General features: G+C 50.6%; 1 protein-coding gene across 1 annotated transcript in view; it reads right to left on the bottom strand.

Moving 5' to 3' along the window:
• Positions 1-548: 548 nt before the first annotated feature.
• CUNH16orf96 (chromosome unknown C16orf96 homolog) overlaps positions 549-24,327 on the bottom strand; it is a 48,639-nt gene continuing 24,860 nt past the window's right edge. Inside the window, exons 8-16 of the mRNA XM_064362746.1 lie at positions 18,239-18,313; positions 16,300-16,464; positions 12,411-12,529; positions 11,176-11,238; positions 8,949-9,041; positions 7,802-7,961; positions 7,510-7,609; positions 1,493-1,573; positions 549-766 (exon numbers count right to left, since the gene is read on the bottom strand). Coding sequence (XP_064218816.1) covers positions 549-766; positions 1,493-1,573; positions 7,510-7,609; positions 7,802-7,961; positions 8,949-9,041; positions 11,176-11,238; positions 12,411-12,529; positions 16,300-16,464; positions 18,239-18,313 — 1,074 coding nt within the window. The remainder of the gene's footprint in view (positions 767-1,492; positions 1,574-7,509; positions 7,610-7,801; positions 7,962-8,948; positions 9,042-11,175; positions 11,239-12,410; positions 12,530-16,299; positions 16,465-18,238; positions 18,314-24,327) is intronic.

The following is a 24,327-nucleotide window of genomic DNA, read 5'->3' as shown; positions in this document are numbered from 1 at the left end:
GTCCTGGATGGAATGGCCACCCCGGAATATCCCATGGGTGCTGCACCAGCTTCCTCATGGATCAGCCAAGAGGCTAATATAAACAATCAGATTTTGAAAAAAAAAATCCAATTCATAATTAGTTACTGGTAGAAATAACATGAAAGCAAAAGAATGTTCACAGCCCAGTCTGGTTCCTGTGGGGAAACTGGTCTTGGAAATAATGGCCACCAAATGAAATCCACAGTAATTGGAACTGATTCTAATGAAATCATTCAGGAACTAAAAAGGAAGTGTTTTTAAAACCACTTGGAGTTATATTGAAAATGGATCAAGGAATTCGGTTGGCTTCTGTGTTTGTATGGCAATGTAGAATAAGAACATGCACTGTGTCGTTTGTATTTATATGCACAGGATAAAACAGCCACTGGGTCAACGTGGGGGTCCCCTACACAGGTCCCTTCCCTATACCCAGGACCCCAGCACCCTTTCTGGGCCAGGCTCAAGGCCCTGGGTCTCAGCCGAGGACAAGGAGGGGACCTGGTGGTGGGGGGCACAGGGGGTGGGGCTTACAGGTTGGCGGGCTCCTCGGGGGGCTTCCTGCTGACTCGGGACTCGAAATGTAGAGCTCTTGAGAGTCTGGTGGGCCCTGGGGCCTGCTGGGGTTCCCTCAGGGGTGGAATCAGTGGTGGCAGCAGCGGCAGAGGTGGCAGGGAAGGTGGCTGAGCTGGCATCGTTGGGTGAGGGCCTGAGGCAGATGAGCGGGCACTGGTGTGGGGGTGCAGGGCTGAGAGGGGCAGGAGAAACCCGAGATTTGTGCCAAAAACCTTCTTGGGAGACACTAGCCTGATAGGGCCATACCCACTAAGGAGAAGCCTAGGACTAGAAGCGCTATATAGACCATGGCCGGCTGGGTGCCATACCTCGCCTAGGCCCCGGGCACCCTCAATGTCCTGAGCGGGTAACCCAAGATAAATGACACCACAAATGTTTGCTTGAGTGGAGCAGAGCCCCGGGAGAGAACATGGAGCTTGGAGTCCACAGATCTGGGCTCAGCTCCCCACTCACCAGCTCTGTGACCTTGGGCCACAGCTCAAGGTGACTGAACCTCCACTCCCTCCTCTGTGAAATGGGAGAACAGTGCCTACCTCACAGGAGTTGGGATGAGGTTCAGATGAGTCAAGGGAGAAACTGCCTTGTAAACTGTAAAGTGCCCTCAGATGCCTGGCACATGCTGATTCAAACCAGAGGAGCTCAGCTCCTTCCAACCTCGGTTCCCTTGTACTCCCCTGCAGCTGGGTGGACGCTGGGGACAGATGCCTGGCCTGGGCACTGGGGATGGCACCAGGGCCAAGAAGCATATCTGAAGTGCAATGGGCAGGCAGAGCAGGCAGGAGGTGGAGGAGGTGGACAGGAGAGCCCAGGCAGTGTGTGGGGGATGGGGTGAGACAAGGAGGGACCAGAGACCCTTCCAGAATCACAGCTGAGCCCGGGCTGGGGGCCAGGTATTCATGGGGGCAGATGGCACCAAATAGGGAGCTGGAGTGCACGCGGTCATACAGGCTTTGTGACGGGGGACACGGAGCCTTCACAGCTTAGCAGAAAAGAAAAGAAGAAGGGATGGAAGTGAGTAGCCCCTGGACCTGTGTCAGGCCAATCCCAGCACCAGCCAAGCTTCTCCCTCTGCTGGGACCAGCCCCGTTTCCCAGGCCCCCAGTCTATTCCTTTATGGGACAATGTTCCTCCCTCCTTGCCCTTTTTTTCTCTTGAGGCAGGGTCTCACTCTGCCGCCCAAGCTGGAAGGCACTGCAGCCTCAAACTCCTGGGCTCAAGAAATCCTCCTGCTTCAGCCACCTGAGTAGCAGGGACTACAGGCGTGTGCCACCACTCCTGGTTAATTTTCTAAAATTTTCTTAGGGAAGAGGTCTCACTATGTTGCCCAGGCTAGTCTTGAACTCCTGGGCTCAAGCAATCTTCCCATCTTGACCTCCCAAAGTGCTGAGATTATAGGTGTGAACCATTGTGCCCAGACTTCCTTGCCTTCTTGAGTAGAGAGCAGCTCAAGGATAAGATAGAAAAGAAGCCTCTTTGAAAGTAACTCTGCCAGGCGTGGTGGCTCATCTGTAATCCCAGCACTTTGGGAGGCTGACGCGGGCGGATCACGAGGTCAGGAGTTCAACACCAGCCTGACCAACACGGTGAAACCTCATCTCTACTAAAAATACAAAAATTAGCTGGGCATGATGCCACACACCTGTAATCCTAGCTACTCAGGAGGCTGAGGCAGGAGAATCCCTTGAACCTGGGAGGCGGAGGTTGCGGAGAGCTGAGTGTGTACCATTGCACTCCAGCCTAGGCAACAGAGCGAGACTCAATCTCAAAGAGAAAAAAAAAAGAAAGTAACTCTAGGCCAAGGAGTGCAACTTGATTTCAGCACAGTAAGACATAGGTGAGCTGCCAGTGCGGCTATTTATGGTTTAGCTGTCCCGCTGGGGTCCAGAGCACCCAAATGCCCCACCCCCATCTTCCTGTCCTTTACCTTTTTTTTTTTTTTTTTTGCATTATTTGAAGTAAAATCTATGTTAGGTAAAATTAACCAGTTTAAAGTGCACAATTCAGCCAGGTACGGTGGCTCATGCCTGTAATCCCAGCACTTTGGAAGGCTGAGGCAGGCGGATCACCCGAGGTCAGGAGTTTGAGACCAGCCTGACCAACATGGAGAAATCCCATCTCTACTAAAAATACAAAATTAGCCGGGTGTGGTGATGCATGCCTGTAATTAATCCCAGCTACTCGGGAGTCTGAGGCAGGAGAATCGCTTGAACCCAGGAGGCGGAGGTTGCAGTGAGCTGAGATGGCGCCATCGCACTCCAGCCTGGGCCACAAGAGCTTAACTCCATGTTAAAAAAAATGTGTTTTAAAGTGCACAATGCAGAGGCATTTAGGACACAGACAGCATTGTACACCACTGATACCTTCTTCTGAAACATTCCCATCACCCCAAAAGGGGCCCTGTCCCCATAAAGCAGTCACTCTCACTTCCCCCACCCCAAACCCCAGCCCCTGGAAAATCACCAGTTTTCCTTCTGTCTACAGATTTTTCTATTCTGGACATTTCTTTCTTTCTGCTTTTTGTTGGTGGTGGTGGTGGTGGTGGTGGGTTTGTTTTTTTTTTTTATTTTTTGAGTCTGAGTCTTACTCTGTCGCCCAAGCTGGAGTGCAGTGGCATGATCTTGGCTCACTGCATCCTCCACCTCCTGGGCTCAAGTGATTCTCCTGCCTCAGCCTCCCAAGTAGCTGGGACTACAGGCATGCACCACCATGCCTGGCTAATTTTTGTATTTTTAGTAGAGATGAGGTTTCACCATATTGGACAGGCTGGTCTAGAACTCCTAACCTTGTGATCCACCTGCCTCGGCCTCCCAACATGCTGGGATTACAAGTGTGAGCCACTGCACCTGGACTGTTTCTTTTTATTGAGACAAAGTCTCATTCGTTTACCCAGGCTGCATTGCAGTGGTACAATCTTGGCTTACTGCAGCCTGGACCTCTTGGGCTTAAGTGATCCTCCCATCTCACCCCCCTAAGTAGCTGGGACTACAGGGCACCTCACCATGTCCAGCTAATTTTATTTTATTTTTTTGAGATGAAGTCTTGCTCTGTTACCAGGCTGGAGTGCACTGGCATGATCTTGGCATACTGCAACCTCTGCCTCCTGGGTTCAAGTGATTTCCTGCCTCAGCCAAGTAGCTGAGACTACAGGCATGTACCACCACACCTAGCTAATTTTTGTATTTTTAGTAGTGACGGGGTTTAACCATGTTGGCCAAGATGGTCTCAATCTCTTGACCTTGTGATCTGCCCACCTTGCCCTCCCCAAGTGCTCAGATTATAGGCGTAAGCCACCTTGCCCTGCCTAATTTTTGTATTTTTTGTAAAGGTGGGGTTTCACCATGTTGCCCAGGTTGGTCTTGAACTTCTGAGCTCAAGTGATCCTCCAGCTTCAGCTTCCCAAAGTGCTGGGATTACAGGCGTGAACCACTGTACCTGGCTTTGAGTCTGTTTTGAGTTAGAAAGTTCTTTTAGGGAGATAAGTGAGTGACAACAGCAAACTGATCAAGATCTAGCCACAGACAGGTTTCCAACTGATTTCTAATACAGAAGGGTCCTAATTTATGATGACTTAACTTACCACTTTTCAGCTTTAAGATGGTAAAAATCCATTACTGTTTCAATGTAATATACAGTAGTCAATAAGTTACATGAGAACAGGTGCAGTGGCTCACACCTGTAATCCCAGCACTTTGGTAGGTCAAGGTGGGCAGATCACCTGAGGTCAGGAGTTTGAGACCAGCCTGACCAACATGGCAAAACCCTATCTCTACTAAAAATATAAAAATTGCGGGGCATGGTGGCGCATGCCTGTAATCCAGCTACTCAGGGACTGAGACAGGAGAATCGCTTGCACCCAGTAGGTGAAGGTTGTGGTGAGCCGAGATTGTGCCATTGCACTCCAGCCTGGGTGCTCTGAGTTTATCAGGACACAGCCCCATCGTCAGTTGAGGAGCATCTGTACTATCAGATTTTGTCACCTCCAAGCAAGATAAAGCCACTGAGAGCCAGGCGCAGTGGCTCACACTTGTAATCCCACTTTGGGAGGCCGAGGCACACGGATCACTTGAGGTGAGGTCAGGAGTTCAAGACCAGCAGGGCCAACATGGTGAAACCCCATCCCTACTACAAAAATAAAATTAGCTGGGCATGGTGGTGTGTGCCAGTAGTCTCAGCTACTCAGGAGGCTGAGGTAGGAGAATCGCCTGAACCTGGGAGGTAGAGGCTGCAGTGAACCGAGATCACGCTACTGCACTCCAGCCTGGGCAACAAGAGCGAAACTCTGTCTCAAAAAAAAAAAAAAGATAAAGCAGTTGATACTATCATGATTCAAGTCCTGGTTTGCTGTGTGGGTCTTGGGAATGAATGAGCCATGGAGGAAAGCCCCCACCCTGCCCAGGGTACCAACCCTTGGGGAGGTCAGTGGATGAGCGGGGACAGGACTGTGTGTATCAGATGTACACTACATCTGCCCTGGCCCCCAGCAAGCAGCCCTCAGCTGATCATTTGTGAAACTCCTTGGCAGGTTGTTGCAGGGTGGAGGAGGTGGGAGAGGGCCTGGCACAAAGTCAGGGCTCATGGAATATTAAATATTAGCCACTGTTGTGATCCTGCCTGGTGATCCCTGACGCCCAGCCTGAGCCCTCCCAGCAAATACCAGGCAGGAGGCAGGGGCTGGAACGGCCAGTCCTCACCAGGAGAAGCCACATCGCCCTACCCAGGATAATGCAGGGTTTGAGACCGTGTCCGGTCCCCCTGGAAACAGGGTGTCTTGAATGGTGCTCCCCAAAAAGATACATCTCGTAGAAGCTGTGAATGTAACCTTATTTGGAAAAAGGTCTTTGCAGGTATAATTAGGTTAAGGATCTTGAGATGAGATCATCCTGGGTTAGATTGGGCACAAATCCAAAGACAAACGTCCTTATGGGGGACAGAGGAGAGGACACACAGAAGAGAAGACCACATGGGGACAGAGTGTGTCAGGGAGTGCCAGCGGCCCCAGAAGCTGGAAGAGGCAGGGAGGGACCCTCCCCACAAGCCTTTGGAGGGAGCACAGCCCTGCTGACCCCTTGATTTAGGATTTCCAGCCTCCAGAACAGCGGGAGGATCAACTCTAGCTGTATTTTGTTGTTGTTGGCGTCGTTTTTGCTTGCTTTTGTTCTGTTCTGGTTTTTTTTAGACGGGGTCTGGCTCTGTCACCCAGGCTGGAGTGCAGTGGTGAGATCATGGCTCACTGCAGCCTCAAATTCCTGGGCTCAAGTGATTCTCCTGCCTCAGCCTCCCAAGTAGCTGGGACTACAGGCTGGAACTTCAGCTATTTTAAGCCACCCAGCTTGTAATTTGTCTTGGCAGCCCCAGGAGACTAATGCAGCATGCCTCCTCCTTTGCCCAGCATGTAGATGAAACAGTCCACCCTCCTTTCTTCCACATCTGGTGTTTAGTCCTCGAGTCAATAGAGGCACAGTGTTGGGGAGAAAGAATTTCTGCGAGTGGGCTGGGCGCGGTAGCTCATACCTGTGCTCCTAGCACTTTGGGAGGCCAAGGCGGGTGGATCACTTGAGGTCAGGAGTTAGAGACCAGCCTAGAGATGGTGAAACCCTATCTCTAGTAAAAATACAAAAAATTGGCTGGGCATGGTGGCTCACACATGTGATCCTAGCACTCTGGGAGACTGAGGCTGGCGGATCATGAGGTCAGGATATCGAGACCATCCTGGCCATGGTGAAAATACAAAAAATTAGATGGGCGTGGTGGCATGTGCCTGCGCTACTCAGGAGGCTGAGGGAAGGGAATCGCTTGAATCCAGGAGATGGAGATTGTAGTAAGCCAAGATTGTGCCACTGCACTCCAACCTGGCGAAACAGCAAGACTCCATCTCAAAAAAAAAAAAAAAAAAAGTTAGCCAGACATAATGGTGGGGAACTGTAATCCCAGCTGCTTGGAAGGCTGAGGTAGGAGAATCTCATGAGCCTGGGAGGTGGAGGATGCAGTGAGCTGAGATCACGCCACTGCACTCCAGCCTGGGCAACAGAGTGAGACTTCATCTCAAAAAACAAACAAACAAAAAGAATTTCTGCAGGTGGAGTTCAGCCCCCAGCCAACTTGTGACTCCAGGACCACTCCCGATGGGACAGTGCATGACTCCCACCTAGGGGCAAAATTTAGAACTCCTCTTCCCCAAGGGGAAAGAAGGCTCCTCTTTTCTCCTTCAAATCTAGTAATGGACTACAGAGTCTTTGGGTCCCAGCAGGAGCCGGCCAGAGCCAGGCCACAGCACTGCAGTGACCACAACGACTGATTCGGGATGTGCACATGTCTGGGTCTCCTGCTGGCCCAACCCTTGCCTGTGATATCAACACAGTCTCTGTGGTCTGATCCAAGGCTCCTCCTTGTCACCCCACTGCTCCATCACAGTCTCCGCCCTCCAGGGAGACTTGGTATCCCGAGTTCCTGCCTGTGTCTGGCTTCCACCCACTACAGGGCCCTTGCACCTACCATCCTGCCACAGGGACCACTCTCCTCTCACCCTTCATCCAGTTCCAATTAACTCCTAGTCCCTCTTCAAGGGCTTCAGGGCAGCTGTCCAGTCCCTCCTCCCTGGTTTCCTTTGGCACCAGCCTAGCACCCTTTCTAGCCCATTGTCCTTCATCAAAGGCCATGGTCCTGTGGCCACGGCCCTCCCTTGGGTCAGCTGTTGATCTCCGGGACAGCAGATCCTCCCTCCTGCAGTCTCCTTCCCCCATTGCAAAGACCAGGTCTCCTGGGTGCCTGCTGTGACCCAAGTTTTGTGACTGATAGTGTGAGGGCTCCCCGGTCAAGGACAGTGCTGACTCTGGGCCCCACCTGAGCCCTCTCACCTTGTCCAGCAGAATCAGGGCCCCAGGCAGGGGTACCCCAAGGAGCCCGACGCCCCCTCACCTGCCAGCTCCTTTGTGATGGCCGAGGCCTGAGCCCTCCTCTGGCTATTCATGCGGCCTTTGTACAGGATCCCATCCACACCGAGGATGTCCACCTCGACCTGTTGGATGCCCCAGAGCCAAGGTCAGGGAGCTCCCATCCGGTCTGCCCCCCAACTTTAGTGCATGCAGAGGCCCAGAAGACAGAGCGCAGCCTCCACTGGGGTTGCCCACTGCCCGGGGCCTGGTCCCACACCTCGGGCTGGGGTGTGCTGATGTCCACCCTCTGGGAAGGAGGCCCTGGCCAGACTCACACTGTCATAGTCGATCACGTGGGGATCCCCATAGGGATAAAGCGTTGACAGGTTGCAGGACTTGTACTTGAAGCTGGTGTCATTTTGGGGGCCATCACCCCAGTCCTGCTGAAAATCCTCCTGGATACCGAGGTCCTGGAACTGCAGCCGCTGCTGTTCCCTGGGGCACGGCGGTGGGTCAGCAGCGACCTGGAGACCCTGCATCCCAGAGCTCCCCAGGATGGACCCCAAGGGCCTGGCCAGCATTGAGGGAAGACCAGCATTTCTTTCAGCTTGCGTTTAGGTGGCACAACCAGGCAGGCCTGGGGCTTGGCGGGTGGATACGGATGCACTCAGTGGGGCAGAGGAATTGAAGTGAGTCCTGCATTTTCCCAGCCCCAGCCATTTCCCTTTGGACCCCTGGCCTGAAGAGCTCGCCCTTCTAATCTCTTGATCTCAAGGAGCCAGGGAAGGAGGGTGCAGGCCCGTCCCCACCTCCCTCCTCTTCCCATGGCTGTAGTGACTATTCACCGGCTCTTCCCCCACCTGGCCAGATGTCCCCACAGCAGTGATGGAGGCCAGGAAAACCCACAGAGCTGTGGGATGTCAGGAGGTTGAGGGGTCGGGCTGGGACCCAGGGAGCCAGCTGGGTGTGGTGGAAACCTGAGGGCTTAGATGTCAACCCCGCCACTTGCTAGCAGTGACCTTGGGCAGATCACTGAAGTTCTCTGAGCCTCAGTTTCTTCATTTGTGACATGGGATAGTAATAGGATACAGCTCAGAGGGCAACTGTGAGGACTCAAAAGGTGCCTACTGGGCACAGCAGTATATCCCCAAGGATCTCCCATCATCACCGATTTCCTCCACTAAGAAACAGGGACACGGGCATAGGAATCCTAGCTCACAGCAGGTTATGGAATTTCAGTAAGAAACCCTCTTACAGTTCTTGGCCCACAATAGATACCCAGGAAATATGTCAGTTCCTCCCTCCATGGTCATCTTGTGGGCCTTGTCTGCTGCCCCAGCCACCTCTCAGAGTGCCCCTCTTGTGAAGGGCTGGCCATGTCTGAAACAATCTTTGGTCCTTGGGCCTGGAGGATGTGTCTTTGCAGGAACAGTGTTCCCAGGCTTCGGAGTGGCCTCCATGCGGGGCATCCACCCTGCTCACCTCATCTGTTGCCTCTGCAAGTACTCATAGCTGTTGGTGCTGGCTGGCCGCAGCCGGGACAGCAGGTGTGCTTTGCGGATGGTGATCAGGTGTCTGTAGGAGGACAAGGGCTCTGCAGGGGCTGTGCGAGCCGCGCCAAGCCAGCAAAGAGGGCTTGGCTCCCACCCCTCCAGGAAGCCTTCCCAGAGGGAGGAAGGAGGTGCAGACTCAGGTTGCCAACCTCAAATGCTAGAAGCGTCCACAGCACAGAAGTAGAAGGCCCCCCACCCCCACCCCAAGAGGCCTCTCAGGAGCTCTGATCATCACAGTAAGACACAAAAAACAATTGTTCTATTTCCAAAAGTAAAAACCAGGCCGGGCACAGTGGCATACACCATTAATCCCCAGAACTTCGGGAGGCTGAGGCGAACGGATCACTTGAGGTCAGGAGTTCAAGATCAGCCTTGGCAACATGGAGAAATCCCATCTCTACTAAAAATACAAAAATTAGCTGGGTGTGGTGGTGCATGCCTGTAATCCCAGGTACTTGGGAAGCTGAGGGAGGATCACCTGATTTGCAACTGCAGTGAGCCGTGATTGTGCCACTGTACTCCAGCTTGGGTGACAGAGGGAGACCTAGTCTCAAATAGTAATAATAATAATAACAAAAGTAAAAAACAGAATAAGATAAATCTTAGAAACAGGATACAGATTGGTGGTTGCCAGGGGCTGGGGGCAGGAAGGACAGGGAGACACCGCTTCATGAGTTGAAGTTTCCTTTTGAGGGACTGAAAATGCCACAGCAGCAGAGAGTGGTGATGCCTGTACCCTCTGTGAATGTACCAAATGCCCCTAACTGCTTGTTTTAAAATAATTAATTTTATGTCATGTGTAATTTGCCTTAATAAAGAAATATAAATAAAGTAAACATAATAGCCTTCCTGGGGAGCTAGAACTGTTTTATCTTTTTATTTTTATGAGATGAAGTTTTTTCTGTCACCAGATTGGAGTGCAGTGGCATAATCTCGGCTCAAGGCAACCTCCACCTCCCAGGTTCACGTGATTCTCCTGCCTCAGTATCCAGAGTAGCTGGGATATAAACTGGTTTTAGTTTAGTTTTGTTTTGTTTTTTTGAGATGGAGTCAGACTCTGTCACCCAGGCTGGAGTGCAGGGGTGCAATCTCGGCTCACTGCAACATCTGCCTACCAGGTTCAAGCAATTCTCTGCCTCTGCCTCTCCAATACCTGTGATTACAAGCGCCTGCCACCATGCCTGGCTAATTTTTTGTATCTTTAGTAAAGACGGGGTTTCACCGTGTTGGTCAGGCTTGTCTTGAACTCCTCACCTCATGATCCACCCACCTCGGCCTCCCAAAGTGCTGGGATTACAGGCATGAGCCACTGCACCCGACCAATAGAAACTGTTTTTTATATAGATATTTTTTATTTATTTATTTATTTTTCAAGATAGGGTCTCTCGCTGTCACCCAGGCTGGAGTGCAGTGGCATTATCTCGGCTCACTGCAACTTCCACCTCCTGGGTTCAAGCAATTGTCCTGCCTCAGCCTCCCAAGTGGCTGGGATTACAGGCGCATGCCATCATGCCTGGCTAATTTTTGCATTTTTAGTAGAGACAGCATTTCACCATATTGGCCAGGCTGGTCTTGAACTCCTGACCTTAGGTGATCCACTCCCCTCAGCCTCCCAAAGTGTTGGGATTATAGGCATGAGCCACCATGCCCAGTCATATATATATATATATATATATATATATATATATATATGATCTCATTGTCACTCAGGCTGGAATGCAGTGGCACAATCCTAGCTCACTCCAGCATCGAACTTCTTGGCTGAAGCCATCCTCCCCCATCAGCCTCCTGAGTAGCTGGGACTACAGGTAGGCACCACCATACAAGGCTGCATATTTGAATATTTTTGATGGCTGTAGAATAGCCATCTGGAAGGCTGGGGAAGCCTGTATATGAATGTGGAAACACATGACACATACAGAACAGTGTACATGGACGTGCCTGAACTTGACGGTGCAGAACAGGGTATGTGGATGTGTAGACACTGGTGTGTACAGAATGGTGCACGTGGATGTATATGGACTTGACTGGAGAACGCTGTACATCGATGTGTAGACACAGTGCGCATGGAACGGTGCATGTGGACGTGCATGGGGCGGACATCTATCCACCCCACAAGGCCCAAGGGCCAGGGCAATCTGGGCGGCGGTACTCACGGGCCAGTCATCATCTCCACGGGCCGGTCACAGGATATGCACTTGACGCGCTTGAACAGCTTCCTGAAAGGTACACAGTCATCAGCTGCTGCCCCTGCTGGGCCCAGGCTATGTGCCGGATGCTGCAGCTAGCTGGGGCCCCAGGGCTGCACCCCTCCTGCCAGCACCTGGCCCAGCTCAGCCCCACAGGCCCTGAGGTTCCCAACCACCCCTGTGGTTTCTCTGCCACCCCAAACACAAGGGATGGTCTTTTTTTTTTTTTTTTTTTTTTTTGAGACAGAGTCTTTCTTTGTAACCCAGGCTGGAGTGCAATGGTGCGATCTCAGCTCACTGCAACCTCCACCCCCCGGGTTCAAGCAATTGTGCCTCAGCCTTCCGAGTAGCTAGGACTACAGTTGTGTGCCCCCACACCCAGCTATTTTTTCTTGTATTTTTAATAGAGACAGGGTTTCACCACGTTGGCTAGGCTGGTCTCAACCTCCCGACCTCAGGTGATCTGCCCGCCTCAACCTCCCAAAGTGCTGGGATTACAGATATGAGTTTAAGTCTAAGGGATATTACAGTCTAAGGGATGGCCTTTAGAACTGTGTGAGGGGTGTGGGCCGGGCACAGTGGCTCACAGCTGTAATCTCAGCACTTTGGGAGGCCAAGGCAGGCAGATCACCTGAGGTCAGGAGTTCCAGAGTAGCCTGACCAATGTGGTGAAACCCGTCTCTACTAAATACAAAGAATTAGCCAGGCGTGGTAGTGTAAACCTGTAATCCCAGCTACTTGGGAGGCTGAGGCAGGAGAATTGCTTGAACCCGGAAGGCAGAGGTTGCAGTGAGCCAAGATGGTGCCATTGCACTCCAGCCTGGGCAACAAGAGAGAAACTCCATCTCAAAAATAACAACAAAAACAAACTGTGTGGGGTGGTCTGAGGACAGGAGCCCCACAAATATTTGGTTCTTCTGCCTGGAGCACTGTCTGGATTGGGGTCAGGGATCCCAGATCTGCCCAGGTCCCCCTCCCTGTCTGAGCCTCTGTTTCCCCATTGGTGGGAATAGGGCTGGAGCCCCCTCTGCCAACTCAGGCCAGAGTTCCCTCCTCTGTGCTCTCAGCCACAGCCCAGCTACCGTTCCCTCATCCACAAGTGTGGAATCTTTCCTCCCAGAGCCCCCGGGATTCCCCTCCTGTGTCCCCCACAGCCTGGGCAGCAGTACCCCTACTAGGAGGGGCTCAGGGCAGGCCCTCACTTCCTAAAGCCGGCAGCACTGTCAGGATCCAATCTTAAGCCCTCAATCAGCAGCTTCCGGACTATTTTCCAGACCTCTTCCATTTCTTTCTTCAAGGGATCCAGATCACTGTGGACTAGCTGCCGACAGCCAAGGGGAAGAAAAGAAAGAATAGTCAATGAATTCACACCCTGCCCGCTTCCAGAAGAGGGGCTGCAGCAACCTCGGAAGTTACAGAGTATAACAAAATTCAACTAAAATAGGAAGTCCAGGAAAGGGAACATGACCCAGTTCTGGCATAGGCTCAGACCCCTACTAGATGCTATGGGTAGAGGGAAGCTGCAAGGTGAGCTTCCCAGTGGCCAAAGCAAAAAACACCATCAGCTACTGTCTCCAAGAGATCAAATCAAACCAAGTTCAAATGCAGGCTGGGAGGTCTCAGAAACCTTTCTCCCAGTGGCCCCACTGTACCTGATATTCACACGCTCAACACATATTTATTGAGAGTGTATGTAAAGGGGGCAAGTTTATGACATTTAGTATATTCACCGAGTTGTGCAACCATCACAGTCAATTTTATTTATTTTTATTTTATTAATTTATTTTTGAGATGGAGTTTCACTCTTGTTGCCCAGGCGGGAGGGCGATGGCCTGATCTTGGCTTATTGCAACCTCTGTCTCCCGAGTTCAAGTGATTCTCCTGCCTCAGCCTCCAGCATAGCTGGGATTACAGGTGCGTGCCATCATGCCTGGCTAATTTTTTTGTATTTTTAGTAGAGACGGGGTTTCACCATGTTGATCAGGCTGGCCTCGATCTCCTGACCTCAAGTGATCAACCCACCTCGGCCTCCAAAAATATTGGGATTACAGATGTAAGCCACTGTGCCTGGGGAAAAATATATATATATTTTTTGAGATGGAGTCTTACTTGGTCGCTCAGGCCAGTGTACAGTGGCACAATCTTTGCTCACTGTAACCTTCACCTCCCAGGTTCAGGCAATTCTTCTGCATTAGCCTCCAGAGTAGCTGAGACTACAGGCGCGTGCCACCACGCCCAGCTAATTTTTTTTTTTTTTTTTTTAGTAGAGAAGAGGATTCATGTCTTGGCCAGGCTGGTCTTGAACTCCTGACCTTGTGATCCACCTGCCTTGGCCTCCAAAAGTGCCGGGATTACAGGTGTGAGCCACCGAACCTGGTTGTTTTTTTTTTTTTTTTTTTTTTTTTTTTGAGACAGTGTCTTGCTCTGTCTCCCAGGCTGGAGTGCAATGGTGCGGTCTCGGCTCACTGCAACCTCTGCCTCCTGGGTTCATGCGATTCTCCTGCCTCAGCCTCCTGAGTAACTGGGATTACAGGTGCCCACTACCATGCCCGGCTAATTTTTGTATTTTTAGTAGAGACGGGGTTTCACCATGTTGGCCTGGCTGGTTTTGAACTCATGATCCGCCTGCCTTGGCCTCCCAAAGTGCTGGGACTACAGGCTTGAGCCACCACACTTGGCCCAAAAATAATTTTTTTAAAAGTAGAGATGGAGTCTTGCTATGTTGCCAGGACTGGTCTCAAACCCCTGGGCTCAAGTGATCCTCCAATCTTGACCTCCCAAAATGCTGGGATTACAGGTGTGAGTCACTGCACCACCCGATGGAGTATTTTTTTTTAAGTTACAGAAATGGTGACATTTCACTTATAAATATTTGAGTGTGATAACTTTTTATTACAGAACCACAATGCCATTATCATGTTTAATGCAATTAGCAACAATTCTTGACTTGGATGTCATCTCCAGCCCATTGGCAGACTTGGTTCAATTAAACCAGGAAACAAGTAAAACTTCTTCATGTGTTGTGTTTGGGTATCTTGAGACCTCTTTCTTTTTTTTTTTTTTTTTTGAGATAGGGTCTCACTCTGAGTGCCTGTCAGGGTGCTCCTGTTGCCCAGGCTGGAGTACAGTGGCACGATTTTGGTTCGCCACAGTCTCAACCTCCCAGGTTCAGGTATTCTCTCACCTCAGCTTCCTGAGTAGTTGGAACTGCGGGTGTGTGCCACCACAACTGGCTAATTTTTTTCTTCCCTTAGGGACAGAGATCTACCATGTTGCTCAGGCTGGACTTGAACTCTTGGGCTAAAGTGATCTGCCAGCTGCTTTGGACTCCCAAAATACCGGGATTACAGATGTGAGACACCACACCTGGATGCAAAGTCTTTTTTTTTTTTTTTGCTTTGAGACATAGTCTCGCTCTGTCGCCAGCCTAGAGTGCAAGTGATGCGACCTCAGCTTGCTGCCACCTCCGCCTCCCAGGTTCAAGAGATTCTCCTGCCTCAGCCTCATGAGTAGCTAGGAGGCATGCGCCACCATGCCCAGCTAATTTTTGTATTTTTAGTAGAGACTGGGTTTCACCATGTTGGCCAGGATGGTCTCGATCTCTTGACCTTGTGATCTGCCTGCCTCAGCCTCCCAAAGTGCTGGGATTACGGACGTGAGCCACCATGCCTGGCCTGCAATGTCTTTTATGATGGAAGGCGGTCACCCCCATCATCTCTGTAATATCTTGTTGATTATACAAGCTGGACCCATTCAACATGGGAGGGGGTTACACAATTGTGTGAATACTAAGAGGTATGGTTGGGGACCGTCCTGGGGGCTAACTACGCCACTATCCTGGCTGGGTAAGCGCAGGGATGTGGAGTTGAGGAGGGGAGTCTCTGAGGGACCATGGCAGTCATTCATTTATTCGTTCATTATTTACACTGCCAGTGATGTGTCAGACCCGGGGAAATGTCTAGAGAAGTCATAGCCCCTACCTCAATTAACACAGTGTAGTAGACAAAACATTTGGTCCAAAGACAGTGTTACAGGGTTGTTGCAATTGAGGTGGCTAGTATGGCCCAAAGAGGTTAGAGTAGGTTTAAAATGAAGCAGCTCTGGGTTTGAGTCCCAGCTCCACTATGAGCAGCAGCGTTCCCTGAGGGGAGTATAATAACCTCTCTGAGGCTCAGTGTTCTTCTCTGTGAAATGGGAATCTATTCACTTATTGACTATGTATAGGGCAGGTGCCCAGAGTGAGACCCTGTCTCAAAAAAAAAAAAAAAAAAAAAAAAGACATTGTAGCTTCTTTCTTCCTCTCTTGGATCATTTGCTCTAGGGAGGTCAGCTGCCATGACATGAGGTCACTCAAGGGGTCCTAAGGCGGAGTCCATGGGATGAGGAACTGAGGAGTGTTACCAACAGCCACATGAGGGAATCTTCTTTGAATTGACTCATCTAGCCTCATTTGAGCCTTCAGGTGAGACCAACCCTGGATGACATCTTGACTGCAATTTCATGGGAGACCCTGAGCCACCCAGCTAAGCTGCTAGGTCACTCACAAAAGTTTTGTTTTTTTTTTTTTTGAGATGGAGTTTTGTTCTTCTTGCTCAGGTTGGATGCAATGGCTCAATCTTGGCTCACTGCAACCTCTGCCTCCTGGGTTCAAGTGACTCTACTGCTTCAGCCTCCTGAGTAGCTGCCTCCTGAGTAGGGATTACAGGCATGCAGAGGTTAAAGCAATTCTCTTGTGTTGATCCCAGGTTCAAGTCTCCTGCCTCAGCCTCCTGAATAGCAGCCTCCCAAGTAGGGATTACAGCAGCCTCCCAAGTAGGGATTACAGCATATGCCACCACGCCCAGCTATTTTTGCATTTTTAGTAGGGACAGGGTTTCTCCATGTTGGTCAGGCTGGTCTTGAACTCCTGACCTCAGGTGATCCGCCTGCCTTGGCCTCCCAAAATTCTGGGATTACAGGCGTGAGCCACCATGCCTGACCTCACTCCCAAATTCTTGCTCCTCCTAAACTGGAAGCATTTGTTGTTTGCAGCTGCTAAATTCTGGGTTAATGTGTTAGGAAGCAAATGAAAATCCACACAGGGGCACTCACCTTGGTGTTCATGTCCTTGCTGAGCTGCTCTACAGCCTTCTTCCAGTCATCCTCATGGATTGTGACCTTGAAGAGCATGTCCTGAATCATCTTGTTCAGCTCCAGTGCTACAGTCTCCAGGTCAGCTCGGCTTGCCTTGCCTGCCAGGGCGCTCCTGTCAGCTTTCTAGAGAGACAGGGAGTTCAGGGAGGCAAGGCTGCTGGGATGGAGGAAGGCAAAGCTGGGAGATGGACCCCTTGGGTCTGTTGCTTCTAGTTTGGGACTCTGGACTTTGAGCCTTGGCTTAAATGCAATCTTGACATCAAACCCAAGGTTTTCCCGTAACAGGAAGTTGATGTGTGATTTTACTATTATTATTATTTTTTGTTTTTGAGATAGGATCTTGCTCTAGGTTGCCCAGATTGGAATGCAGTGGTGGAATCATAGCTCACTGCAGCCTCGACCTACTGGGTTCAAGGGATCCTCCCACCTCAGCCTCCTGAGTGGCTGGGAGTACAGGTGTGTTCCACCATGCCCAGCTAATTTTTTTATGTTTTATAGAGATCTGATGTTTCTTCTTCTTTTTTTTTTTTTTTTAGAGATGGGGTCTCACTATGTTGCCCAGGCTGGAGTGCAGTGGCTATTCACAGGCGCGTTCCCACTACTGATCAGCACGGGAGTTTTGACCTGCTCCATTTCCAACCTGGGCTGGTTCACCCCTCCTTAGGCAACCTGGTGGTCCCCCGCTCCTGGGAGGTCACTATATTGATGCCAAACTTAGTGCGGACACCCGACCGGCATAGTGCACTACAGCCCAGAAGTCCTGGACTCGAGCAATCCTCCAGCCTCAGCCTCCCAAGTAGCTGGAACTACAGGCACGCGCCACTGTGCCCAGAGAGATCTGATCTTTCTATACTTCCCAGGCTGTTCTCAAACTCCTAGCCTCAAGTGATCCTATCACTTCGGCTTCCCAAAGTGCTAGGATTACAGGCATTAGCCACCCCATGCACAGCTGATGTGTGATTATTTTTTTTTTTGGAAACGGAATCTTGCTCTGTCGACCAGGCTGGAGTGCAGTGGTGCAATCTCTGCTCACTGCAACCTCCACCTTCCAGGTTCAAGAGATTCTCCTGCCTCAGCCTCCTGAGTAGCTGCGATTACAGGTGCATGCCACCATGCACAGCTAATTATTGTATTTTTAGTAGAGATGGGGTTTCACCATTTTGGCCAGGATGGTCTTGATCTATTGACATCGTGATCTGCCTGCCTCAGCCTCCCAAAGTGCTGGGATTGTAGGCGTGAGCCACTGCGCCTGGCCTGATGAGTGATTTTTACGTTTACACAACAGAGTGTTAATAATCCTCAGATGCTGAAAATGGGAGTTGATGTGACACCTGTCTTCCTTCCTTCCTTCCTTCCTTTCCTCCCTTCCCTCCCTCCCTCCCTCCCTCTTGCCTGCTGGCCTGCCTTCCTGCCTTCCTTCCCTCCCTCTTTCCTTCCTTCCTACCTTTCTTTCTTTTTTTGAGATGAAGTTTTGCTCTTGTTGCCCAGGCTGGAGTGCAACGGCACAATCTCAGTTCATTGCAACATCCACCTCCCAGGTTCAAGTGATTCTACTGCCTCAGCCTCCTGAGTAGCTGGGATTACAGTCACCTGCCACCATGCCTGGCTAATTTTTTGTATTTTTAGTACAGATGGAGTTTCATCATGTTGGCCAGGCTGACCTCAAACTCCTAACCTCAGGTGATCCACCAGCCTTGGCCTCCCAAAATGCTGGGATTGATTATAGGTGTGAGCCACTGTGCATGGCCAACTCCTGTTTTCAATATGAACAAAGGCAGAGGGAAGCTCTGGAAGGCTCTCTGGTGGGCTTTGTCTGGATGGCTCGGTTTCCCTGGGTGGGAGACCCGGGGCTCAGGATGGGGAAGCAGGCAAGGCAGAGGAACCTCTGCTCACTCACCTCTCTCAGCTCCTCCTCCATAGTGCTTTTATTCACCTTGTTCATTTCCAGTCTTTTGATTTGATCCTGGAGAGTCTAAGAACAGAAGCACAGGCCTGTCTGTCATCCTGGGAAGCCTTGATGATAGAATGCCCACCTCCCACCTCCAGCACTGCCATGTGCAGGAGAGGGACAGTGGGCTGTGTGGACAGCAGGCAGGTGGGCGTGGGCATTAGGAGATTCAGGCTCAAGGCCTCCAGGTGCCCGGATGAGAAGGGAAGGAACGTGGGACTTGGGACAAGCTGTCCCCTCAGAGGTGGTATCATCGGAACTTTCCTGCCTGGGGAGTTAGATCCAAGGAAGGAAAGCACAAAGCCATGAGGACGATGTCGCTCACTGGATGTTTAAGGCATGTTTACCACTTCTGATGTGTAACGGGGTCCCAACAGGAATTCCAGTCTATCAACTGAACATTTACCACATGCCACACACACTGTGCCCAAGTGTGAGGGGAAAATCTTACGTCCCATCCCCACAACTCCACAAAGAACCAACTGCCTGCATGAATTCCACCCTCTCTCCAATTACTAGATCCCCCTTGTATAGGAGCAGCAGCTGATCTGCTTGGGAAGAGACTTCATTTCCCGAGTTCCTGCAAAGCTGCGAACAGGCTTCTACTCCTCTCTTGCTGTCGGGTCTCCCTCTCACGCTTAGGAACAGAACTTTTAGCTGGAACTCAGCTGCCCAGAATCAAGACTCCATTTCACAACCTTCCTTACAGCTTAGTTTGGCCACCGGGGTGTCAATGCAAATGAATAGGTATCTTTAACGTTTTTCTTCCTTTGTTTTTTTGTTTTGTTTTGTTCTGTTTGAGACAGAATCTGCTCTGTCACCCAGGCTGGAGTGCAGTAACGTGATCTCAGCTCACTGCAACCTCTGCCTCCCAGGTTTAAGAGATTCTCCCGCCTCAGCCTCCTGAGTAGCTGGGATCACAGGCACCCACCACATGCCCGGCTAATTTTTGTATTTTTAGTAGAGACCAGGTTTCACCATGTTGGCCAGGCTGGTCTTAAACTCCTGATCTCAAGTGATCCACCTGCCTCGGCCTCCCAAAGTGCTGGGATTAGAGGCGTGAGCCACTGCACCTGGCTCCAATATGTAGTTTTCTATCCTTCCCCCACTCTGTTATCCTGAGTCTGCTGTGTCCATCATCCCGCTCTGTTTGCCTTTGCACACCCAGGGCTTAGCTCACTTACAAGCGAGAACATGCAGGCTTTGGTTTCCATTCCTGAGTTGCTTCCCTTAGAATAGTGGCCCCTGCCTCCATCCAAGTTGTTCCAAAGCTAAGGGAAACCTTGAGCCACCAGAAACTGGGAGAGATGAAGAGGCTCCTCTAGAAACTTGAGGCGGAACACAGCCTAAGACACCTTCATTTCAGAATTCCCGCCTCCAGAAGAGGGTGATTTGCCACAGCAGCAGCAGGGAACTGATCCAACCAGCAGATGGCAGAATCAGGATTCAAACCCAGGCACATCTATTCCAAAGCCTGGGCTCTGAACCGCCCGCACGCCAGGCGACCTCCAGCAAAACAGGCTTGGGCTAGTTTCTTTGCTGGAGTCTCTGCCTTCTCTTTATTATTTTTATTTTTTACTCAGCTCGTGGCCCCACTGATGAGCTACCCTCCACCCTATGCCTCCTCTTTAATTTTAATTTTTTTATTTTTAGAGGCAGGGTCTTGCTCTGCCACTCAGGCTAAAGTGAAGTGGCATAATCACGGCTCACTGCAGCCTCAACCTCCCAGACTCAAGCAAGCCTCCTGCCTCAGCTTCGGAGGAGCTGGGACTGCTGGCGACACCACCCACCTAGCTTTATTTTTTTTTTAAGAGACAGGGGTCTCAGTATGTTGCCTCAGGCTGGTCTGGAACTCCTAGGCTCAAATGATCTTCCCACCTCAGACTCCCAAAGTGCTGGGATTACAGGAGCCACCATGCCTGGCCTTATTTATGCTTTTTATTTTTATTTTTTGAGACAGAGTCTCAGTCTGTCACCCAGGCTGGAAATGCAGTGGTGTGAGCTTGGCTCACTGCAACCTCCACCTCCCAGGCGCCAGTGATCCGCTATATTCATGCTTTATGATCTTGTTATTTTGGCTGAGTGAGGTGGCTCATGCTTGTAATACCAGCACTTTGGGAGGCTGAGGTGAGTGGATCACTTGAGGTCAGGAGTTCAAGACCAGCCTGGCCATCATGGTGAAACCCCATCTCTATTAAAAACACAAAAATTTGGCCGGGTGCAGTGGCTCATGCCTGTAATCCCAGCATTTTGGGAAGCCGATGCAGGCAAACCACTTGAGGTCAGGTGTTTGAAACCAGCCTGGCCAACATGGTGAAACCCCATCTCTACCAAAAATACAAAAAATTTGGCTGGGTGCAGTGGCTCATGCCTATAATCCTAGCACTTTGGGAGGCCAAGGTGGGTAGATCACGAGGTCAGGAGTTACGAGACCAGCCTAGCCAACATGGTGAAACCCTGTCTCTACTGATGGCATGCATCTGTAGTCCCAGCTACTTGGGAGGCTGAGGCAGGAGAATTGCTTGAACCTGGGAGGCGGAGGTTGCAGTGAGCTGAGATTGTGCCACTGCACTCCATCCTGGGTGACAGAGTGAGACTCCATCTCAAAGAAAAAAAATATATATATATATATATATATTCCACTACCACCCCCTGCACACACAAAAAGGCCTGGATAGTGTCTGTTAACACTGTATCTTGCCAGTGCCCAAAATGGCACATTGTGCAGCATGAGCACTCAATAACATTTGATGTATGAATGGATGCATGAAGAAGAGGATTTCTTGCACTCACTGTAAAGTTCCTAACAGTTTCACACAGACATCCAGGAAGGTAATAGCAGTGGTGCTTCCCCGCTGTTGCAGAAGTTGCGGCAGAACCATGCCTCCCTCACTTCTTTACTGGAAAAGTTAAACAGAGTTGTTGATCTCTTGAAGTATGTGGTCATTTCAGAAACACTTAGGCTGGGTGGAGTGGCTCATGCCTGTAATCCCAGCACTTTGGGATGCTGAGGCCAGAAGATCAATTGAGCTCAGGAATTTGAGACCAGCCTGGGTGACACACAGAGACCCCGTCTCTATTTTATTTTATTTTATTTTTATTTATTTTTTTTTTTGAGACGGAGTTTCGCTCTTGTTACCCAGGCTGGAGCGCAATGGCGCGATCTCGGCTCACCGCAACCTCCGCCTCCTGGGTTCAGGCAATTCTCCTGCCTCAGCCTCCTGAGTAGCTGTGATTACAGGCACGCGCCACCATGCCCAGCTAATTTTTTGAATTTTTTGTATTTTTAGTAGAGACAGGGTTTCACCATGTTGACCAGGATGGTCTCGATCTCTTGACCTCATGATCCACCCGCCTCGGCCTCCCAAAGTGCTGGGATTACAGGCGTGAGCCACCGCGCCCAGTCTATTTTATTTTTTTAAGACAGGATCTCACTGTGTCACCCAGGCTGGAGTGAAGTGGTGCAGTCATGGCTCACTGCAGCCTTGACCTCCTGGGCTCAGGTGATCCTCCCACATCAGCCTCCCAAGTAGCTGGGATTACAGGTGCACGCCATCATGCCCAGCTAATTTTGGTATTTTTTTTTTTTTAAGACGGGGTTTCACCATGTTGGTCAGGCTGGTTTTGAACTCCCAACCTCAGGTGATCTGCTGCCTTGGCCTCCAAAGTGCTTGGATTACAGGCGTGAGCCACCGTGCCCGGCCAATTTTGGTATTTTTTTAGAAATGGGGTTTCACCACATTGCTCAGGCTGGTGTGGAACTCCTGGGCTCAAGTGATCCTCCTGCCTCAGCCTCCCAAGTGCTAGATCACAGGTGTGAGTCACCATGTCCAACTCTGTCTTTATTTTTTTTTAAGAAATAGTTAATGTGTTATAAGTGCTGTTCCTAGGTCTTCCAGGGTTAATTTTTATAAGCAATTACATCTTTTTTTTTTTTTTTGAGATGGAGTCTCACTCTGTCACCCAGGATGGAGTGCAGTGGTGCAATCTTGGCCCACTGCAACCCCCCACCTCTCCAGTTCAAGTGATTCTCCTGCCTTAGCCTCCTGAGCAGCTGCGATTATAGGCACCTGCAACCATGCCTGGCTAATTTTTTTGTGTTTTTAGTAGAGATGGGTTTTCGCCTTGTTTGGCCAGGTTGGTCTTGAACTCCGGTGATCTGCCTGCCTTAGCCTCCCAAAGTGCTGGGATTAGAGGTGTGAGCCACCATGTCTGGCCAGCAATAAAATCTTGATAGCATAAGAATCAGGGAGCAAGGACAAGGGTCATGGGAGAAGAGACGTGCTCTCTTTTGGCACACTTGGCAAGGCTTCATCACCTTCAGAGTCTTTCAGCAAGTGACAACTGTGGACATGCAGGCAGACACTGCAGCTCCCACTTACCCCAAGCAGGGTCTGGTGTAGCACTGGGTGCACATCAGACACGCTGAATGGAACTGGCTCCAGCTCCATGGAGACACGGCGACCAAGACGACCCCAGGACACAGTGGCCTGGGTCTCTCTGAAGAGCAGTGTTGGCAGGAGACCTGGCTACTGACCAGTGGAGCACAATCTGAGCACGTACCCCTGCGTGCAGTCCACGCACACTCCCTCTTCTGGCATCCCCAGAGACGGCCAACCCTCCTGCCCACCCCCGCTGCATAGGCTGTGAATTGGTTCTCCTTTAATGACTCATTTTCCATTCAAAGTTCCTCGAGTGGTTCCCAGCCTGATTACACTGTGTGCCGACCTTGGAGGCAGTGAAATGCCATGGGTTGGCTTTGGTCCCTTTTTCACCGCACACCCCAATGCATCCCAGCAACAGCCCCCCTGCCATAGGATCAGAAGCCTTCATGGAAACAACCTTGGTGGGTTGTTTTGGGGGTTTTTTGTTTGTTTGTTTTTGAGATGGAGTCTCCCTCTTCTCGCCCTGGCTGGAGTGCGATAGTGCAATCTTGGCTCACTGCAACCTCCGCCTCCCTAGTCAAAGTGATTCTCCTGCCTCAGCTACCCGAGTAGCTGGGATTACAGGCACCTACCATCGTGCCTGTCTAATTTTTGTATTTTAACTAGAGACGGGCACCTACCATCATGCCTGTCTAATTTTTCTATTTTTACCACGTTGGCCAGGCTGGTCTCAAACTCTTGACCTCAGGTGATCTGCCTGCTTTGGCTTCCCAAAGTGCTGGGATTACAGGTCATGGCTCCCGGCCCTTGGTGGTGGATTTTTTGTTTTTTGCTTGTTTCTTTGTTTTCTTTCTTTAAGATAGGCCTTACTCTGTCACCCAGGCTGGAGTCAGTGATGCCGTCATAGCTCACTGCAGCCTCAACCTCCCAGGCTGAAGCAATCCTCCTACCTCAGCCTCCATGCACCACCACACCTGGCTAATTTTTTATTTTTTTTGTAACCGCTGAGCACGGTGGTGCATGTCTGTAGTCCCAGCTACTTGGGAGGCTGAGGTGGGAGAATCGCTTGAGTCCAGGAGTTCTGGGCTGTAGCGCGATATTTTGATCGGGTGTCACACTAAGTTCAGCATCGATATGGTGACCTCCCAGGAGCAGGGGGAACCACAAGGTTGCCTAAGGAGGGGTGAACTGGCCCAGGTTGGAAATGGAGCAGGTCAAAACTCCTGTGCTGATCACTAGTGGGGTCTCACCTGTGAATAGCCACTGCACTCCAGCCTGGGCTACGTAGTGAAACCCTCTCAAAAAAAAAAAAAAATTAAAAAAAAATTTTTGTAGAGACAGAGTTTTGTGATTTTGCTCAGGTCAAGAACTCCTGGCCTCAAGCAAGCCTCCCTCCTCATTACAGGTGTGAGCCACTGCACGCAAAACACTAGAATCACAGGTGTGAGTCAATACATCCAGCTTTTTTTTTTTTATTTAGATGGAACTTCACTCTGTCACCCAGGCTGGAGTGCAATGGTGTAATCTCTGCTCATTGCAACCTCCACCTCCCAGGTTCAAGCCATTGTCATTGCCTCAGCCTTCCAAGTAGCTGGGATTACAGGTGTGTACCATCATGCCCTGCTAATTTTGTATTTTTTTTTTTTTTAGAAG

This window comes from Aotus nancymaae, unplaced genomic scaffold (assembly GCF_030222135.1).
Source record: "Aotus nancymaae isolate 86718 unplaced genomic scaffold, 86718_ANA_hifiasm-v0.15.2.pri h1tg000049l, whole genome shotgun sequence".
NCBI classification, from domain to species: Eukaryota; Metazoa; Chordata; class Mammalia; order Primates; family Aotidae; genus Aotus; species Aotus nancymaae.
The sequence above is the reverse complement of the archived record's forward strand: the minus strand, read 5'-3'. Positions and strand labels throughout refer to the sequence as shown.